Source organism: Chrysochloris asiatica, unplaced genomic scaffold (assembly GCF_000296735.1).
Source record: "Chrysochloris asiatica unplaced genomic scaffold, ChrAsi1.0 scaffold00057, whole genome shotgun sequence".
NCBI lineage: Eukaryota > Metazoa > Chordata > Mammalia > Afrosoricida > Chrysochloridae > Chrysochloris > Chrysochloris asiatica.
In genome coordinates this window covers 12,149,282-12,162,261 of record NW_006408575.1, presented here as the reverse complement: position 1 = coordinate 12,162,261, position 12,980 = coordinate 12,149,282, and the positions used below count along the sequence as shown (strand labels likewise).

The window sequence follows — 12,980 nt, the reverse complement described above, 5'->3', positions numbered from 1 at the left end:
TTTTTTTTTTCCTCTTCTTTCTTCTTCTAGTTGAGCTCTGATCACCCACTCATTGAGGCTAGGTCAAGTGGGTATTATCTGCATGCGTGGGTGCTCTTGTGGATATGCCCTCTCTTCTTATCCACTGGACACTTCACCCTCCATTCCAGTCCTCCATGGCTGTCTCACTGACTCTGGGCCCACCTGGGTTCATAGGAGTCTATTGACCATTGTAGGGCTTAGCTCGCAGCCTTATAGCTGTTTTTCCCTCACTTTCCCCTGTTGGCGGCGAATGTGGTCACCCATCAGAGCGTGTATTCCCATTGAGTCTTAGTCTTATAAGAGGATTTACTCTGCAGGGACCCGACTCCTTGCCTTGATGTCTCCTGGGCGGGCAACTTGCTTGCTCTTATAGTAATTGGTCAGTCTGCCTCTATTGTTTTGTGTTTTTTCTGTCAGTCCTTCTTTCAAGAGGTATCTTCTGTTCTTCCAGCTGCTCCAGGCTGGTCTGCCCATCCTTTCAGGGGGAAATTTCCCACCTCTGAAGATTCTGGATGCTGTTCAGGATTCCACCTATAGTCTTACGTAATGCAGAGGCTCCGCAGGCAGCCTCCTTCACTGGGCACGTTGTATCCCCTTTTTAGGTATTCCAATCAGTTATAGGCAGAAGACGGACTTACAAGCTTTCTATGGTGATATTTCTGGCTTTTCCTTTCTCTACCCTTCCAGTGTCTATTTTATAATATAATGCAAGGAATACCAAGATTCAGTAGACCGCCAAGCATCTTAACAATATTTCCCCCTTTTTCCCTATTCTAACCATATCTCAATCTTTGTATCCCAGAGCCCTGTAGTTCCAAGATTGTGTGTACCTTATTATTTACCTCTGTCCCACTTAGCCCATGCGAACCTGCCTATTTGTTCTCCCCTCTGCTTTGTTCTTCCATTTCCCCTCTCCCATTTTGTGTATTGTCCCCCTCCCCAGCACCTTAACTAACCTGTGTCTATTCCCTGCCCTGTGCTATACCTTCCCATCCCTCCCCTCGCCCCACCTCCTACATCCCAGCAATCAGCAAAGAATTCCCCCCCCCCCCTTTAGTATGGGTTCTTTTTCTTAGTCTTTTACAGTAGTGGTCCTATGCAGTATTTCTCTTTTTGTGACTGACTAATTTCACTCAACATAATGTCCTCAAGGTTCATCCATGTTATCTGGTGGTTTGCAGCTTCCTTGTTATTCTTCAAGGTAGCATAATATTCCATTGTGTGTATGTATCACAATTTGTTTATCCATTCTTCAGTTGATGGACACTTTGGCTGTCTCCATCTCTTTACTATTGTAAATAGTGCTGCTATGAACATTGGTGTGCATATATTGTGTTGAGGGCTTAGGTTTCTTAACTGACTCCTAGTCCAGTGCTCATTTTGAACCATATCAAGCACTTCCTTTGTATTTCCCTTCCTTGATAATTCAAAAAAGGTTCAATGGGCACAAACCTCCAAACAACAACCTGTTGTTGTTATGTGCCATGGAGTCGGTTCCGGCAGAACAGCGGGTGGTTTTGAACTGCTGACGCTGAGGTTAGCAGCCTGATTCATAACCACTACGCTAACAGAGTGCTGTCAAATTGATTCTGCGACCCCATGTGTGCAGAATAGAACTGCTCCACACTTGTCAAGGCTATGAACTTTCAGAAGTAGATCATCAGGCCTGTCACCCAAGGAGCCTCTGGGTGGGTTCAAACCACCAAGTCATTGAGCACTTAGCCATTTGGCCCACCCCAGGACTTCTAACATTAACCTAAATTCATTTATATGTTAGGGTGTATCATTTATCTCAACATATTACCGTCTATTTTTGCCCAGCCCCTGGTACTGAAAGGAGTTCTTCCAGCTACCTTTATCATCCTTTATCCCTTGCTAGGCCACAAAGGACGGAGCTCTGGTAGCGTAGTGGTTATGATCTGGGCTGCGAACCATAAGGTCAGCAGTTTGAAACTACAAGCTGCTCATTGGGAGAAAGGTAAGGCTTTCTGCTCCTGTAAAGATTTACAGCCTCAGAAACCCTGTTCAGGGTTGCTATGGAGTCAGAACCGACTCCATGGCACTTAACAACAACAACCTTGAAACAGGCTGTCCCCATTTTACAGTTGGAGATCCTTCTTAGGTGATGTGTCCAAGTTCTGAAACTAGAGGTAGGCCCCCAATCCAGAGCACTAGCACCTCCTGGCAAGGCAATGTCTTCAGTTACCCTGGAAAATGCTCAGTTGATACTGTGAGAACCGAAAGTCCTGATTGCTCCCTTCTATTTCTCAACCTCAGGTACCACCCAAGTGCCAGCTCTGCTCTTCTGGGCCTTCAATGGGGTTTTACTTGTGGTTGACACAACTGGAAAACCTAACTTTATCTCTCGCTACCGAATTCAGATTGGCAAGAATGAACCGGTAAGTGTTGCTGCGGTTTTTCTGGTCAAAACAAGAAAGCAAATGTCCAAGTCTCAAAATACCATTAGCCCAGGAGAGATCAGGAACAGAGTGGACCACGTTATTATCTACATCATCAGTTTCCAAGTCAATCCCAACCGATGGCAAGTCCATGTGAGTTGGAGAGAACTGTTTCACAGAGTTTTCAATGGTTGATTTCTTGGAAGTAAATCACTAGGCCTTTTTTCTGAGACACCTGAGGATGAACACTGACCTCTAACCTTTTTTAGTTGAATGTGTTGACCACTTGCATTACACAGGGATGTGTCTTATACAAGGTTCCCCCAAATTTAGAAGCTTAGAGAGAGAGAATAATTTGTTGAATATTGCTGAACATCTCCGAGCCAGCTGGTGGCCAATCAAGACTGTGTGGTCTCCTGATTACTGTCCCAGGCTCTGTGCCTGTCTGCTACCCCAGTAACTGCGGCCAGCATTTTAGAAACATAGGTGATTGCCTTGGTCTGGCTCTGGGCTGAGTCCCCAGATATCAGGTAGCTTGTTGTTGTTGTTAAGTGCCCTGGAGTTGGGTCCAACTCATAGCCATCCTGTATAGGGTTTCCAAGATGCAACTAGTGAGTTTGAACCGATGGCCTTGTAGTTCAAACCGACCTTACAGTCCAGTGCTTACCATATATGCTGGACTCAGGTAGCTAGCTCCCCTTTATCCAGGAGACTGAGACAGCAGTGGCACCCACTGGATGCTTAAATCTGGATAACAGCTGTTGTCCTAAGGCAGCCAGGGCACAGCTGCTGAAACACTAGATGGCCTTTCCATATTCAATGGGTGGTTGGATTCTGAATGTATAGTGTTGGGGGCATTTTGAGTTGACCCTGCTTTCCAGTTATTTAGGTCAACCCACAGTACAATGGACAGCTGCAGATACAGGATAACTAAGACCCAGGATTTGCTTACAAAGGTGTCCTAGCCAGCAGGGGAGTAGACTAGAGCCTTCAATAGGGATTACACCTCAAACAAAAATCCTCCCAAATGGGCCCATAAGCAAGTATGATGATAAACGGAGAAAAAGTTGAAGTTGTCAAGGGTTCCGTTTTCCTTTTGGATTCATAACCAAAGCCCATGGAGGCAGCAGTCAGGTGTGGTGCTGTGGATTAATGTGCTGGACTACAAAGTCAGTTTGAACCGCAAGGTCGGCAGTTCAAGCTCACTAGCTGCTCCTTGGAAACCCACACAGCATTGCTATGGGTCAGAACCAACTCGATGGCACTTAACAACAACAATATTGCATTGGGCAAACCTGTTGCAAAATATTTCCAAAGTGTTAAAAAGCAGAGATATCACTTTGAAGACTAAGGTACACCTGACCCAAGTCATGGTATTTTCAATCACTTCATATGCATGCAGAAACTGAACAATAAATAAGGAAGACTGAAAAAGAAAAAGAATGGGCGCTTCTGAATTATGGTGTTGGGGAAGAATATTGAAAATACCATGGACTGCTAGAAGAACAAACAAATCTGTGTTGGAAAAAGTCCATTTAGAATGCTCTTTAGAAGCGAGAATGGTGAGACTTCATCTCATATACTTTGGACACGTGATAAGGTGGGACCAGGAGAAGGACATCTTGCATGGTGAAGTAGAGGGTCAGTGAAAAAGAGAAAGACCTACAAGATAGACACCTTGGCTACACTAATGGGCTCAACTGTAAGGTTTTTTAAGCACCAGGCAGAGTTTTGTTCTGTTATACACATGCTCACTATGAATTGGAGCCACCTCGATGCCAACTAACAACAGCCAATCCATGTATCTACTTGCACTGTACCTAAAGGTGAGCCCACTGCTCTCTGAGACCCACCACCTGCTTGGTGCCCTGACAATATCCAGAAGTCTTAAACAACAGGGAAGACGCTGATTCTAAATCCCAGATTCTTTCCACAGCTCCATCTAAACCACCTCCCAACTTCTTTCCTAGGAAAAATATTTAGTATTTCATTTTAATCATCTATCTCCAGTAGATGGGTGAGCCCGCTCAGCTCTCAGGGCTTTGTAATGGCTCCTTAAACTAATTGCTGGTCTGGCTCATGGTTCCTTTCACTTAAGACAACAGCTGCCAGTCAGCCGGAAAGAGCTTCCTTAAGGCCCAGCTTAGCAAGACAGGGACTGGGGACTCACATGACAAAGCCTTTGTGTGGCCCTTGATAGTCCTTTTTGTCAGACCACAGTGGTCTCCTTAGCAGCCATCATTGACTGAATGCATACCTCTTCAAGGCTAAGTTCTATAATCACCTTCATTGTTCAGAAAAAGAAATGGAGGCTTAGAGATGTGTCAAACTCAGGCCTTTCTGAACTCTAGGGTTCTGACCACTAGACTACAAGAGCTCTCAAGAATATTACTCAGCATCTATTACACCTCACAGTGTACAGAAAGGTCTTGTTGCATTTTGGAGAAACTGAGGATCAGAAAGATGAAGTAGGTAGCTCAAGGTTATACTGTTACTAGGAAACAAAACCAGGATTCATCTCAACTGACTCCAAGTCCAGCGCTTTTACACTATAGGCACCTTCAGGTAGACATCCACGTTGGAGGAATCCTCCGGGCCATTTAGTCTTTGGCCATCTCCAGGAAGGACTGTCTCCTGGTCTAAGACATGAGGAACAGACCCTCAAATGGGATCTGAATGTGCTTGGTATCATACCGTATACCCCTGATCTGTTTACTCTCCTACTCTTATGGATGACTGGATCACACCTTCTCTTTACTCCTCAAAACCCCAACACTTCCTCTCCTAGCCTCCCTCTCAAAGGATGACTTTGTGCCTACTTAACCCACTGCCATTGAGTTCATTCTGACTCAGCAACCTTCTAGGACAGAGAACTGCTCCACAGGGTTTCTAAGATTTGTCACTCTTTAGAAGCAGACAGTGCTCCTACTTTAGCTAAGAAAATTTAAGGTTTCACACATTCCCACCATTCCCACCTACCACGTACTCTGCCTTCTCACCTGATGCCACAGGTAAATTCTCCCTTGCTTCTATCTGACCCCATCACCTCTTGCCTACTCAGGAAATTAATTGTTCCAGCTAATTTCCCTTCTCTTTCTTCTTCCTTTTTTTTTTTTTTTTTCCTTTTGCTCTCTTTAGGATTATTATAAACATGCTGTGATTTTCCACATTTTAAAACAAAACAAAACCTTGGCTTCATTTTCCATACCCACTAATGCCTGTATTTTTGTTCTCCTTTCCAGCAAAGCTCTTCAAAAGAGGTGTCTACACAGTCTCGAATTCCTCTTCCTTTTCCCCAGCATTTTATAATTATGAAAAGTTGCAAACATAACAGAAAAATTGAAAGAAATAGTACAGTGGTCACTCATTTACCCACCAGCTAGAGGTATCAACTGTTAACATTTTACCATATTTGCTTTAACACTCTTCGGTCTGCAGCTGATTATGAGAATGGCTCAGGGCCACACAGCAAATTTGTTCCTTTGTGCAGTCACCATGAGCTGGGTGCTGAGTCAATGGTAGCTAACAACAACGTAGAGAAAAACATAAATATATGTCTAATTTTTTGCTTTACTATTTCAAAGTAAGTTCCAGACATCATAAGACTTTACCTCATAGTACTGCAGCCTGTATTTCCTAAAGTAACCATAAAACCACTGTGTTTCCTTCTCTGTTAATGTTGCTCCAGTCAGGCCTCCAGCCTCATCACTCTATCAAAACTTGTTCCCGGCAAGGTCAGCACTGATCAGTTCTCAAGTCCCTGTTTTATTAGGCCCCAGGAGCATTTTCCCAGTTGCTCTGTCCTTCATCCTTAATGTAGTTTCCAAGACAACTCATTCTCCTACTTTACTGGTCATTCCTTTCCAGTCTTATTTATTGGTTGTTCTTCCCAGCCTCTCAATGTTGAGTGCCCCAAGGCTCAGGCCTCTTCTGTCTTCATTCCCTTGGTTCTCTCTTCCAGTGTAATGACATTTACAATGTATATGCCAACAATTCTCAAATTTATGTCTCCTGAACACTGGGCTCAAATACTCAACTGTCTATTTGATGTGTCCACATGGCTATGTAGTGGACATCTCCAATTCAATAATATGTCCAAAAGGGAACTTGATTCTTCCCACAAGTCTTTACCATGTGTAGTCCCTGTAATCTGAGTTGACAGCAGTTTTAACCCCTCTAGTTTCTCAGGCCAAAAATTCTAGAATCATCCTTTCCACTTCATTCTTTTATATATCAAATCCAATCCATCCGGTAACCTTGTTGGCTGTTTTCAAAATAGATCCAGAATCCAACCAATTCTCACCTCTATTGCTAGCACTGTGGTCCACACCCACCATCATCTTCTTGCCTGTATTAGTGCAATTTTAAAGCATATAACCCCTCCTAGTATGAAGACTTGTGGTGTGGTGCTGGAGGATCAACACTGGACTGTGAACCACAAGATAGGCAGTTCAAGCCCACCAGCTGCTCCTCGGAAACCCTATACAGGGTCACTGGGAGTTGGAACCAATCAATGGCTATTAGCAACAACATGAGGGGACTTCAAAAAGTTTATGGAAAAATTTGATTATCATTCAATTTTGTGTTTTCAGGAACTTTTTGAAGCCCCCTTATATATTTTATAAATATATTTAGTTGTGGTAAATATATAGGCAACTCAACATTTGCCATTTCTATAGTTTTTTGCATGTACAGTTCAGTGTCATTATTCATCATGTTATTCTTGCATCACCGTTAACAGTTCCCATATTTTTCCATCACCCTAACAGAAACTTAGGATCCTTGATGGTGCAGTAATTATGTGCTAAGCCAAAGGTTGGTAGTTCAATCCCCGTAGCTGCCACATGGGAGAAAGATGTTGGCAGTCTGCTTCTGTAAAGATTTAGTCTTTGAACTCTTATGGGTTAGTTTTCATCAGGTTGTTGAGTTGGAAAGGTGATGGGTTTTTGGTAGCAGAAGCTCAGCATCCCCTAAGTATTGTTTTCCTATTCCTTTCTCTTAAACTTTTAGTCCTTCATCCTTCATCAAGTGTATACTTGCCTCTTCTAGATATTTCTTGTTAGGTGGGATCATGTATTTGTCCTTTTGTGAAAAATATTTCACTCAGTTGTTTCCATGGTTCTTCCACATTTTAGCATGCATCAGAACTTGCTACAAGAATTTCTCTTTATTATGTACTTTTAAAAGTATTTGTTTTTATATCTGCTGTTCCCAGTGGACTGTAAACTCCACATGGACTAAAGAATCTTTGTATTGTTCATTGCTCTATTCCCAGCATTGAGAACACTGCCTGCTACAGACATTGAATGGGCATTCGAATGTCATTGAATAAGTAAACAAACAAAAACAAATACAACTTCCCATCTTGGTCAAGTTTTCTAGAAGTGTATGGCCTCGGCTTACATGTCTCTCACACCAGGCTGGCCAGACAATAGAATGGATCTGAAAGTATGAAGACTAAATTCTTCGGTCAGTTAACACATGCAGTGCCTGGAAAGGCTAGTGGAAGAGAAAGGCATCAAGTCTGGGACCACTCTGAAACTAAACCCATCTTGGGGCAGAAACCCTACCAGCTTGCCATTGGAACTTGGGGAGAAATCACTCCTGACCTGTTCTAAACAAGTTCATCAGGATCCAGGAAGTGAGGTGATTCTCTTAAGTCCCAGTGTTGACAGAAGCTGGTGGTAACTGATGCCTGGGGCGATGCAGGTGGCACTATTGAGGTCCAGTAGAACAGATGGGACCAGCTCTCAACCCTGGGGAGAGAGTTAGGCAGCCTCCCACCATCCTGGCAGTTCCATTTTGAAAACCAGGAACACCAGCTCAGGAAGTTAGTCCGACCTTCTTTATGCTGGGACTAGTCCAATGAGCGGGACCACATGAGGTGGCAGAGAACCTTTATGTCTGAATCTGGAGGGGATAGAGGGGTAAATTGTGGTATCAGTTTGAGGGGTCACAATCTTCTTCAACTTCCATCTCTGCTCTCATCTCATCAGAGAAATGAGGAGAATGGTAATATATGCAGAACCAAGAGGAAGAAGCCAGGCTCAGGAAGAGACTGAAGGCTGCTGGGAGGGGAATTTCCAAATACTGAACAGTCTGGAGAAAGATGAGGCTTTCTGCTCCTGTAAAGATTTATAGCCTCGGAAACCCTGTACAGGGTCGCTATGGGTCAGAATCGACTTGACAGCACAACAACAGTCAAACTAGAGTTGGGTGGCAATCAAGGGCTGTCGGTGATGACCAGGCATCTCTCCCAGCATCCAAACCAAGTGAGAGCAGGTCACAATGGAGGCAATTTTTTAGACTTCTCATACTCTTACCCATTTCCTTCCTTCCTTCCCTTGGGCAGGTGGACGCCACGAAACTACGCCAGGCCATCCACACAGTTCTCTTCAACCAGTACATGCTTTCTCTCCCCATTGTGATCTTCCTTTACCCCCTCCTCAAGTGGCGGGGAGACCCTTGCCGCCGAGAGCTACCCACCTTCCACTGGTTTCTCCTGGAGCTGGCGATCTTCACCCTGATTGAAGAAATCCTTTTCTACTACTCACACCGGTGAGCACAGCCACCCATAGACTCACTGAGAAATGAGCACTCTGAAACCTCTGAATTGTAGGTGTAGGACCAATATTCCATGGGCTCCTTCCTATGCCTCCCATTACATAGTTAACAAGGAGGAAACTGTTTTGAGAAATGCCTGGAAAATAAAGAGCCTTCTCCATTCGTGTGAGGCAGGGCAGTTCCCTAAGCATTTCCTTATTAAATTCTTTCTGGGCCCCATCTTCACTTTACAGCAGATACATCTGAACTACATTGGCCACTTAACCCCAAAATTAGGTAGCTGAAAAAGTGGGGCCCAGTGCTCAAGACAGGTTTGAGTAATCTGGTTGTTTACAGTGTAACAAGGGGTGAGGGCTGGCAGATAGATGCATTATTTTCCTCCATGTTCCAGGCTCCTGCACCACCCAGCATTCTATAAGAAGATCCACAAGAAACACCATGAATGGACAGCTCCCATTGGTGTGATCTCTCTCTATGCCCACCCTATAGAGCATGTGGTGAGTAGCACTCCCCTCTTCCCCAAAGGTGTAAGGTAGAGGACCGCTTTTTTCCTTGGCGGTTTACTCTTTCAACCAAGTTGCCATTTATGACATACCATATGTTAGACTATGCGAGGTGTCAGGTTATCTCATTTAATCCTCCCCGAAACATTTTTATTTCTCATTATCCTAATGAGAAAGTTGAGGCTCATGCAGTTAAAAACTGGTCCAGAGTAAAGGCTTAACAAGTCTCCAGCAAACCAGTGTTCTGAAAGCCTCTCAGGTTCTTCAGATTGTGTCAAGGAAGTCTTTCTGTACCACCCAAGTGGGTTCTGCCTTCAATCATCTCTTCCCTTGCAGGTCTCCAACATGCTGCCAGCACTGCTGGGTCCCATCATAATGGGCTCTCACTTGTCCTCCATCACCATCTGGTTCTCCATAGCGCTCATCATCACCACCATATCTCACTGCGGCTACCACCTACCTTTTCTGCCTTCACCTGAATTCCACGACTACCACCATCTCAAGTAAGGCCCCCTCCCCACCATGTGTCCCTGGCCAACAGCGACCACCCTCACTCCTCAGGCTTCTGATGGCAGACAGTGGTGCTAGTGAGAAGGCATCTTGGTGGTGAAAAAAATAACCACACTGCTCACAGACCACCTTACCGTTCCCCCCGATTTCTGACTTGGCTCCTCCAGTAACTGGGCTCTTAATCTTTATGTGGGTTTGGGACCCTTTTGAGTATCTAAAGTAAACTATGGTTACTCTCCTCAGGTAAATGCATAGATCTAGGAAAGGCTTGCATGCCTTTCAAGCAATTATTGCACTTTCCGAAAGCCACCAGGCCTTTTCAGGTGTGGTCAATGTATCACCTGAGATGATTTAAAATGGCAGCTCTGGATCAAACATCAGGAGGGTAGGAAACCAGCATTCCAATCAGTGTTCTGAGATAAACAAGTTTAGCTCTGTCAGAATCACCTGGGGAATGTTTCAGAGGAAGACTCTAGACTTAAGCAGCTCTGGAGTAGCCCCAAGGGTTAGCCCCTTTTAATAGCTCCCGGGGTTATTCTGATGCAGGGGGACAGGATGGTGGGAGACGAGTTGGGTAAAAGGCCTTAGAAATGAATGCGAAGTTCCACAAATGAAATGGAGACCGGCACACAACTTCCAGCACCAGGACTGCAGCCCTCTCTTCTCTCTGCCAGGTTCAACCAGTGCTATGGGGTGCTGGGGGTGCTAGACCATCTCCATGGAACCGACACCATGTTTAAGCAGACCAAAGCATATGAAAGACACGTCCTCTTGCTGAGTTTCACCCCGCTCTCGGAGAGCATTCCTGATTCTCCAAAGAAGATGGAGTGAGGGACCCAGTGCCATCCTTGCTGTCCCCTCTGCAGTGGACTGCCAAGGTGGCCCGAGTCCTAATGATTGCATCTGACAACTTTCTCCTATACCCATGCACTCTATTATCAGCATCATGAGTATTTATAGGGAAGGGGCCAGGGCTCCCCCAAAGGAATGTCCCTGAAGCTGTTAGCCCTAGCTTTCCCAGTTTGCTTTGTCACTTTGCTTTTAGGAAAGACCTACGTTAATTAATACCTGTTGTCACTGGATTAAACTAGAAGAGTTTCCCACTTCTGATGGGGGTGAGGAGGTGAAAAGCAAAAACACACTGCAGTGTTCTGCAGTGAGCACGTGAGTTTTGTTGCCAGTCTCAGTCCCTGTGACCTACACTGTGTATTTACCAAATCATTTCTAATGGTGTAGCACTGTGGGATTAAGTACTAGACCACAAGGTCAGTGGTCCAAACTCACCAGCCGCTCCCTGGAAACCCTACACAGGGTCACAATGAGTCTGAAATGACTCAATGGCACTAACGACAGTGTGTAAGTATTAGTGTTTGTTATGTGGCTAGACTGCTAACCACAGGTTGGTGGATTGAGCACACCAGCTGCTTCTCATTTGGAGAATAAGGCTTTCTGCTCCCTAAGATTTACAGCCTGGGAGAGCCCTCTAAAAGGTCTCTGAGTTGGAACTAACTCAGCACTTACTTAGCACTGTACCACAAGGTCAGCAGCTCAAATTCACCAGCTGCTCTTTGGAAATCCTACACAGGGTCAGAGAGTCAGATCAGACTCAATGTGCCGTTAAGTTGGTTCCGACTCATAGCGACCCTGTACAGGGTTTCCGAGGCCATAAATCTTTATGGGAGCAGAAAGCCTCATCTTTCTCCCGTGGAACTGGTAGTTTCAAACTGCTGACCTTGCGGTTCGCAGCCCGATTTGTAACCACTACGCTACAGAGCTCCTTCCTTTGTGGCCTAGCAAGAGATAAAAGATGATAAAAGTAGCTGGGAGAGCTCCTTTCAGTGCCAGTGGCTGGGTTTTAAATCACCTTGTACCACAAAGTTTTTATGTCCTACTCAGGCCAGGGCACCCTGGCAAATGGTTACAGGGTCTCAGTTCTTAACATGCCCCATATCCTTCACTGCCCCCAAATAGTCTTCTCAGCAATGAAGGCCATATCTTAACTCCTCACCACAAACTTCTTCCCCCTCTAAAAATACCAGTCGGTCTCAGGAGCTCTGCCTTGGAGTAAAACAAGTAACAAAGAGGTATAGACCAGAATCACTTTAGCCTTACACAGAAATGAAAGGCTGAGCCCCGCGGGTCTAAGTTAGGGTCTTTTAATACATAAAGGGGTCAGAGTTGCTGGCCTCTGGAGATATCCAACTGAGGTTCCTTTTATTGGCCATTATGAAGCAGGACCACATAGTTCAGAACTCTTTTCCATACCCCCTCTTTCCCTGGGAACTCATTAAAAGACATAGTCCTCTCACACATACATTCCAAGTGATTAACCAGTGTCTCAAGTGCATGTTTTGTGATTTTAGCAGCGGCACCTTTTCCAAATGGAGCCCTGGTGTGGATCTGGATGGCTATCCACAAGGTATAAACCCACTAGCCACTCCTTGGAAACGCTACACAGGGCTGCCGAGTTAGAACGGACTCAACAGCACTTACAATTTTAATAAAACATTGTAACTTTGATAGGGCCAAGTCTCCAGGCAGAACCATCAAAATAGACCCTGAAGGGCCTGCTCAGTATGGCAAATGGGTGCAACACCAAGCGGTGCCTTCCAAAGCTCTGTGCTCTGCCTTCAACCACAGGCCTTGGTGGACCCAGGCCCTCTGCCCTAGGATAGCTTGTGCTGCCTACATACATTAATCATTTCTACTAATAAACATTTGGTTTTAAAAAGTCATTCTTTGGTTTATTCACAAAGGGCCGGGAATGAGAGCACGGGTAAGGAAGAGAATGGATGCAGGTGTGGAGGACAGCTTGACATGGATAGTGGGCCCTGACTATTTCTTCTGTATCACGCAAGAATAGCTGAGGTGGGTATACAGATAATCATGAGGAAAAGGCTGAGGCTTTGGAATTCCCAGCAAAAATATGAAAAAAGGAATCCTGTTAACACTTTTAACTTTATTACATATTATATTTGCACCC

The 12,980-nt window shown here is 44.8% G+C and overlaps 1 protein-coding gene across 1 annotated transcript in view; it reads left to right on the top strand.

Moving 5' to 3' along the window:
• The window catches only part of FAXDC2 (fatty acid hydroxylase domain containing 2), an 18,310-nt gene extending 7,482 nt beyond the window's left edge, over window positions 1–10,828 (top strand). Inside the window, exons 4-8 of the mRNA XM_006863915.1 lie at window positions 2,299–2,420; window positions 8,773–8,978; window positions 9,376–9,481; window positions 9,824–9,990; window positions 10,672–10,828. Of these exons, the coding sequence (XP_006863977.1) occupies window positions 2,299–2,420; window positions 8,773–8,978; window positions 9,376–9,481; window positions 9,824–9,990; window positions 10,672–10,828 (758 nt within the window). The remainder of the gene's footprint in view (window positions 1–2,298; window positions 2,421–8,772; window positions 8,979–9,375; window positions 9,482–9,823; window positions 9,991–10,671) is intronic.
• Window positions 10,829–12,980: the final 2,152 nt, after the last annotated feature.